At 48.8% G+C, this 7436-nt stretch overlaps 1 protein-coding gene across 1 annotated transcript; it reads left to right on the forward strand.

Annotated features, from left to right (window-relative positions):
• ZNF593 (zinc finger protein 593) lies at positions 1-4661 on the forward strand. Its single transcript, XM_037881932.2, has 3 exons — positions 1-3078; positions 3568-3630; positions 4095-4661. The coding sequence occupies exons 1-3, from the start codon at positions 2882-2884 to the stop codon at positions 4222-4224; spliced, it is 390 nt and encodes a 129-aa protein (XP_037737860.1). The 5' UTR covers positions 1-2881; the 3' UTR covers positions 4225-4661.
• Positions 4662-7436: the final 2775 nt, after the last annotated feature.

The following is a 7436-nucleotide window of genomic DNA, read 5'->3' on the forward strand; positions in this document are numbered from 1 at the left end:
TTCAAGCCTTTTGTGGTTTATTTAATAAGTATCAGAGTATGAAAGAAAATAACACCTAGTACACATGAACTCTTTATCTTTTATAATTCAAGTCTTTCCAATAACAAATACACACGCACTTACATGTATTAAAAAAAAAGAATCATGAATAATTACTGTGAAATACCTGTTAAAACTGCAGTATCACTATTGAAAATGTAATTTTATACAGCAGTACAAATTTAAAATAAAATATGCGTGAATAATGTATGATTATACTGCTCGTCATCGGTGGGGAAAGTCATAGGTCCTCTGCTGGACAAGAGCCTTGAAGTCTGGAGTGAGTTCAGTCAATGCAAGACGAAGGCAATTGCGCAGATGATTATCAGTCAGAACAGAGCGATTACGGGATTTCATGTTGTTCATTGTTGAGAATGCTGATTCACACATGTAGGTCGAGCCAAACATAGTCAAAATGTTAGACATGCATCCGACGAAGTGGGGATTCACCCACGAAAGCTTATGCTCCAATACGTCTGTTAGGCTATAAGGTGCCACAGGACTCTTTGCCGCTTTTTCCAACTGTTAAATGCCACCTTCCTCAAGTGTGGATACGGGGAGTCCAGAAAGTTTCACCTGTAGTTTCAGCATGCTGCACCCTTAGCACTTCATTGGCTTGTAAATCAGTAAACTCCTGCTTTAGTTTTGCTTTTTCAACATCAGGAAAAGATGCTTTTGCTTGATCAGACTAAGTGCCATTTGCTTGGACCACGAATGGATTCCTTACACACAGGAAGATGTTGTGAATGCTTTCAGATTCTGGAATCCTCTGCAGGAAGTTTTGAAGAAGTATGTCCAGAGATGATGCCACCCGAGTAACGTCTGCAGTGTCCCAGCAGCTCAGCAGGGTTGGGAAATGCAGCATCTCTCCAGGTTCCAAATCACTTTTGAAGAGACTCAGTTTGTTTTGAAATGAGGGGACACTACTGTGGAGATCCATTATGTTGTGATTTTACCCTTGTAGCTTTAAGTTGAAATCATTTAAGTGGCCTGCCAAATCAACAAGGAAGGCCAGGATGCTCATGCTTGCGGCATCCCTCAAAACCACATGTAACTCTTCTGCCTTTTTCCCTGGAATGTTATGTAGATATTCTTCCACATGAACTCAAATTTCCCACAGCCTTCTTAGTAGTTGCCCTCTGCTCAGCCAGCGGATGTCATTATGAACCAACAGGTCATCGTAATTGGCAGATACTTCTGAAAGAAAGCTTTTGAACTGTCTGTGTTGCAGTGATGACTTGGACCAAAGGAAGTTGACAAGTTTAATCACCACTGACAATACAGTCGCATACTCATTGCTAAGCTTCGCACAAAGTTCGGTCTGGTGAATTACACAGTGATAGCAAATCAAACTGGGGTTCAGAACTTGCAGGTGTTTCACAAACCCTCTGCGAGTGCTGATCATGGCAGGAGCGCCATCTGTTGCAATTGACACAATCTGAGTTACATCAAGACCTTCATTAGACAAAACAGTTTGAACAGAATTAAACAAATCTTTGCCTGGCGTGCAACAGTTATGCAGTATAAAGGTCAACAACTCCTCCCCAAAATTCTCTCCATCAAAAAAATGGGCATACAGTGCTAGGTGCGCTGTGTCCCTGATGATATGGGACACTTCCACGGCCATGGAAAATTTTCCCATTTGCTGTTTCATACGCAATTGCTTGAAAAAGTCTTGTGCCATCATCTCAGTGTGCCTAATAGCTGTTGTGTCTGAGAGCAGCAGTTGTCTGAAGGCTTCAACAATGTCTTTCTTCTCTGCAAAAAAGCATTTCAGCTGTAGTAACCATGCACTGCTTAATAACATCTGCATCTGCAAAAGGTTTCCTGTGTTTTGCCATTATCCACACACACCTCAGTGATGCTCCAGTTGCCTTTTCCTAAGCACAAGTAGCCTTTGAAATAGTATCAGTGCTCAGGAAAAGGCAACGGAAGCATCACTTGCCTTCAATATGTATCCTTCAATGAAGCGATCTTGTCTGATCTTAATTGGGAGCCCAGTGGATACTTGTGGTCAAAATCCATGTGCTTCATTTCGTAGTGCTGTTTGAGGTTCCCACATTTAACAACAGCCACAGTCTCTGTACAAATTAAACATACTGGTCGACCCTTTGGACGTGGTGGCAAAACAAAACAATAAGCGTCGGTCCACTTTGCTTTAAACGAACGGTTCTCGGTGTCGACTTTCCTTTTCTTTGCGGCCATGTGTAAACACAGGTGTGGAAAGGCCTGGAGGTGGGACGACCTTGGCTCACCTTTGCTCCTCCTGCAGTTCACCCCCGCGCCCCCCCCCGCAGGCCTGGGAGAGGTGGTGCAGGGAGGGAGAGGAGCAGGCCCAAGAGCCCTCCCCTTGTCGCAGGAGCGGAGGACAGGGAAGCGCGACTCTGCCGCAAGCCACCGAACTCTGTGCCTTCTCCTACCTGGAATGGGGCCTGCTGGGGCAGGGGGAGCGAGCAGAGCCCGCTTCCCACAGCAGCCCTGATTGGCGGCAAAGGATAAAGCAGCCAATCAGAGGTGGCTTCCCCAAGAGAGGCGGGAAATATACCCCCGCCCCCAGCAGCTGAGGGGGAATTGTGGCCACAACCCCGAGGAGCCATTTTGGATTTTGATGGGGGAGGGGGGTCATTGCAGGGAGCCAATGGGGGCGTGGCCCAGCCCCGCCCCGCCTGCCCTGAGTTCTGCTCCCACCCTGGCCCTGTGCCTTTCCCGCATGCGCGCTAGGCTCGCTCCCCTGACAGGAGCGGGAGGGGGGGTCGCTCTGTGATGAGGTCACAAGCCGGCGCCGGCCGGAAGCGGAAGTAGGGGAGGAAGAGGCGGCTCCGTTTTCTCTCCCAGCCGCGCCATGGCTCCGCGGAGCTCCCGTCACACGGGCTCGCACAAGGCGCGCTCCCTGGCCCGCCAGTGGAAAGCGAAGCGGCGGCGCCGGGACCTGGACCAGATCCACGGGGACCTGCGGCCGGACAACGCGGCCAGGCTGCTGCACCAGGAGCCGGACCCCGACATGCCCGGGAGCGCGCAGCACTACTGCCTGCACTGCGCGTGCGTGAGAGTGTGGGGGGGGGGGCATTGCGCGTGAGGGGGGGCGGCTGGGGCGTCCAAATGGCCCCTCCCGCTCCCCCCGGTCTGTCTGCCCCTCGCGCTACCCGGGCTCGTGCTCCTGCCTCCGCGGGGGCGGGGGGAGCCCAACTGCCGTGGGGCCCCGGGGCTGCCCTGGCCTGCGGGGTGTGAGGGGCGTGTTCCCAGGGCCCAGTCCCCTGGGCTAACCGGGAAGAGGCTCCCGAGCCTGCCTGCCTTCCCCCATGTTTGTACAGCGGGGCCCGGGGCCGAATACTTAACTTCATCAGGCCCCTTTCCCCACCTTCTGATAGAAACAGTGTTTGGTCAGTGATGACCTTTGGTATCCTGAGCCTTCAGCTCTGTCTTCGGTCTGAGCCTGCAAAGCCTCCTGTTTAGTTCTTAGCTTGACTCTTTCACGGAAAGGGCAGGATTGTTTTCAACTGCCTGAACATCTTTCTTCTCTCCCGACAGGCGATACTTTGTCGATTTCAATAGCATGAAGGAACATTTCAAATCTAAAGTTCACAAAAGAAGGTAATGTAAATTCTGTTGTGAGGGCATATTTTTCTTAGAAGCCTATTAGCATGAAGAAGAAAATCTGATTTATTTGGGGTTCTTATGAATAAGAAATCCCCTACTCCCTTTTCTCTTCAAAAAGTTACTTGAAAAATCTCTTTTCCCATCTCTTCTCCCCACCCCACCAGTCTTCATGGCTTCTTAAGTCTTCTAAAGATAGTGTAATTCCGCTAGTGGCTGAAAGTGTCCATTTAGTCACAGAACAGGTGGTGCAGCAATGATAGCTTTGCCACTGCTGTTTTTCAATCCCACTCTGACATTTGAGCACCTGAGATTTAGTCTAGATGTACCTGGCAATGTCAAGTGCAGCTCTAACTGGTTTGAGTTTGTGGTAGTTTTTAAAGTGCTAGACTTACAGGGGGAACATTAAAGATCACAACCCATGTGCCTCTCTTGGGTTTTTTTTTTTCTTTTTTTTTTAGACTGAAGCAGTTGAGTGAGGAGCCTTATACCCAGCAGGAGGCAGAGAGAGCAGCTGGGATGGGATCCTACGTTCCTCCAAAGAAGATAGAAGTACAGACTCAACCGCTTGAGATGGAGGAATCCAGCTGAATAGGGAGGACCAGCAATTGTTCTCCGATCCATCAGAAAGCGCCCTTGTTTAAAGCCGCACTTCGTGGCAGCTTCTTTTCTGAGTTCAACAAGTGTCTTTAAAAACACTCCCCCTGCAACAAGGCATAAAAATTAACTCAGCTGTTGTCATTAATTCTTCAGCAAGGAGTAGAGCACTGGCCAGTGGAGACCTTTGGACCCTCTTGGTTTGGCAGATATTGTGCGTTATGTTCTCATTGGCAACATGGACATACAGTGCAGCTAGAGGTCCAGAGAAAGGATGACCAGCGTCCTGGTGATATTGACCTGATTGTTACAGTCTTTTCTTTTTGTGTTTAGTATTTTAAGCAGTGGATGCAGCTCTTGAGGAGTGTGACCTCTGTAATCATCCGTCAAACTATTTTAATAAACAAGCTGGCAGCTGCTAAATGAGCCATTTTGATCCTGATTGAGTTGTAGGGACTCAGTTTGAAAAATGAGCTGAGCTGAATAGTTAGCAAAAACATCCCTTTCACCATCCAGCTACCTGGATGGGGCTAATCCCACCAGCTTGATTGTCCATTATGACTGTTTGAATTTAATTGGTTGAAGTAGCCTATCCTTTCATTTGTGGGGCACCTAGATAAGAGGTCTGAGCAGCCTCCAGCTTGGTCACTGCTAAATTCACTGCTATATTTATTCTTAATATATTTCCTTTGGCAGATGTTCTAACATCTCAAACAATTTCCTTTCTGCCCTCTTCGTGTGTCTAGCTAACTCTTCCCTGGTATGGGAGGATGACTTACTAAGCTCCTTCCCTTCTCTTCTATCAAGAGGAGTCCGCTGAAAGACATCCCCAACCCAACTGATCCCAACCTCATCACATTGTTAGGGATGGATAGAAATTGCATATGAAACTGTTTAAAACCCACTGACAGTCATTTGATTGCGGGAGATCTCCTTCCAGCCAGGGAGCTGTGTTTGATGAGGTCAGTAACCTAAGAGGAGGGACATGCAGAGGGTAGGCAGAGTCCGCATTGACCCACTTTACAAGTAGGGGACTAACAAATTCAGCCCTGTTCCACCAGATGTAGGATACTACTGGCCGGCACGTGCCAATATGCTGCCACAGCATAGCTGGGTACTTGGCTTGAGCCCCTCAAACAGTGAGGCACTTTCTAGAAAACACACAGTCTGTGTTAGGATAATCTCTGGATCTGCAGGATGGAATGTGGGGAATGCCACTGTCTGCTGTAAGTCCCTGCAAAGCAAGTTCAGCTAATGCCGGCCACTGCAGTGCATCAGTGGAAATTAAACATCTTCACTTCTCTTCTCCCCCCCCCACCCCCAAGGGTGGGGAGACCATCTCTCCCACCCCAGGCCTTTGTAATATTTTTCTCACTTGACCGTGTATACTCTATTGGCCACATGGAGGTGGGGTTGCAAAAGGATGAAACAAGCAGGTCACTTAATATAAAGGGATTTATTTGACAAACACCAAATGATTTCCTCTGTTCTTTCCTCCCCAGGTATAAAGGAGGGTGAGATAGATATCAAAATTTAGAAATGTCTTGTATTAACATCTAGCCTTCCCTGTTAGCAGCATAAACCTAGCAAGCGGGTCGCAGCTGTAGAAATGTTCAGAGAGGTGATGGGTGTGAAGATTAGCCTGATGCTGTCTGAGAAGGTGAAGTGTACCTGTCCCTGGTGGGTGGGAAGAGACATGTACTAATCTCTCCATGACAGTGTCCTCGCACAATTGCTGCAATTAAGTATTTAATGTCAGCCAGACTGGACTTCTTGAAAAATCCCCCTTTCTAATCTGTACTTGAACAGCATGATTTAGGTCCCAGCCATCTCATTGTGCGCATTGTTATATAACAGCAATCGGCAATGACCTTGTTCCAGCTTGTTTTGCTATCCTATGATGCACCGCTCCTAGCTGAGCTGGGCGGGGGGAGATGATGATAAAAGGGCTCAGTCAACCATGTGTAACATCCTCTCTCGCTGTCAATGCAGCGCATTCCGCCTGTCATACCCCATCACATTGGTTTAGAGAGGGGGACACAAGTGCAGCCAGTGATGTGGAAATTGCTGTCTGGAAACCTCTTGCTGGAAATCTCATAAGCCAGGGTGACTAGTAAGCTACCAAGGTGGATTCTACCCCTGGCCTGGGAGGATGCCTTCTAGCCTTTCAGCCTCAGTTCCTGCAGATCCTACTTTATGATCTCACTTCTGTGTAAAGTGGGAGACATCCCACTGAAGTTTAGATTCCAGCCTCCCGTATGGAAGTAGGTTCCCCAGCCTTCTGTCATGAGCTCTGGTAGAGCTGCAGGGAGAAGTTCTAGCCTTTCATTTAGTAGCTTAGTTGCATGTAGTGGAAGGGTGGAGCAAGGACAGGTGCTGGGGTGGCCACTGGATGGGGTAGGACTTCCCAATTAAAATCCATTGGCCCAAACTGGTATAACTCCATGAGAAACTCTGGAAGGGATGTGGCAGCTTCACCTACTCAAGGTCTCTGGACAGCAACTACAGTGAGAGGCTAGGAAAAGCAAGACAGGCCAGAGAGCATGTACCGAGCGATCCCTTTCAAGCCAGCACAAAGCAAGTTGGGAGATGCTTCTCGCTACCCTTTTAGCATGGGTCCAGGAGAGCAGCGTGAGGGAAGCCTGTGACTAACCTTCCATTACAGACCAAGGAAGGAGGATGTAGCTGACCCTACTGTGAGAGCAGGACTGGAGAGTGATGCTGTTTGTACCTAATGGATGTCCCCTGTGCCCCAGAGTGAATGCCAGTGCCCAAGACCTGGTCCCCACCACCACCTCAGAGCTGCAGGAATCTCCTTCGCTCTGGAGCACTCCATCCACGCAGCTGAGCCTCACGGTTCTGGTGGGGTTCTAACTGGGTCAGTCATTTGGCGGACACTGTAGTAGGACAGACTGAGCCCCATGATGGCAAGGAATAGAGCCAAGTGATTCACCAGACGGTCTTTAGGTTCGGACTCCAGCCCCCTGGCCAGCTGCATCTATGAGAGGAGAAAGGCAGCTTTTTAGAACAGGTGAGGCAGATGGTCCCAGCAGATTGAGGGGAGAGGAACTTGATCGTCTCAATGCTTGAAGGACAAGGGAAGTCTGTCTCCCATCAACCCCTGTGGGTTGTGAACTTGAAGAAACCCCATATTCCTTGTGGATGGCAGGAGTCTGTATCCAGTGATCTGCACCAATTAGAAATGG

This window comes from Chelonia mydas, chromosome 19, assembly GCF_015237465.2.
Source record: "Chelonia mydas isolate rCheMyd1 chromosome 19, rCheMyd1.pri.v2, whole genome shotgun sequence".
In the NCBI taxonomy this organism is placed as follows: domain Eukaryota; kingdom Metazoa; phylum Chordata; order Testudines; family Cheloniidae; genus Chelonia; species Chelonia mydas.

Coding starts and splice junctions, on each gene's coding strand:
- ZNF593 (XM_037881932.2), top strand. CDS start 2,882: ATGGCTCCGCGGAGCTCCCGTCACACGGGCTCGCACAAGGCGCGCTCC. Junction 3,079..3,567: donor CACTACTGCCTGCACTGCGC/GTGCGTGAGAGT, acceptor CTCTCCCGACAG/GCGATACTTTGTCGATTTCA. Junction 3,631..4,094: donor TCTAAAGTTCACAAAAGAAG/GTAATGTAAATT, acceptor TTTTTTTTTTAG/ACTGAAGCAGTTGAGTGAGG.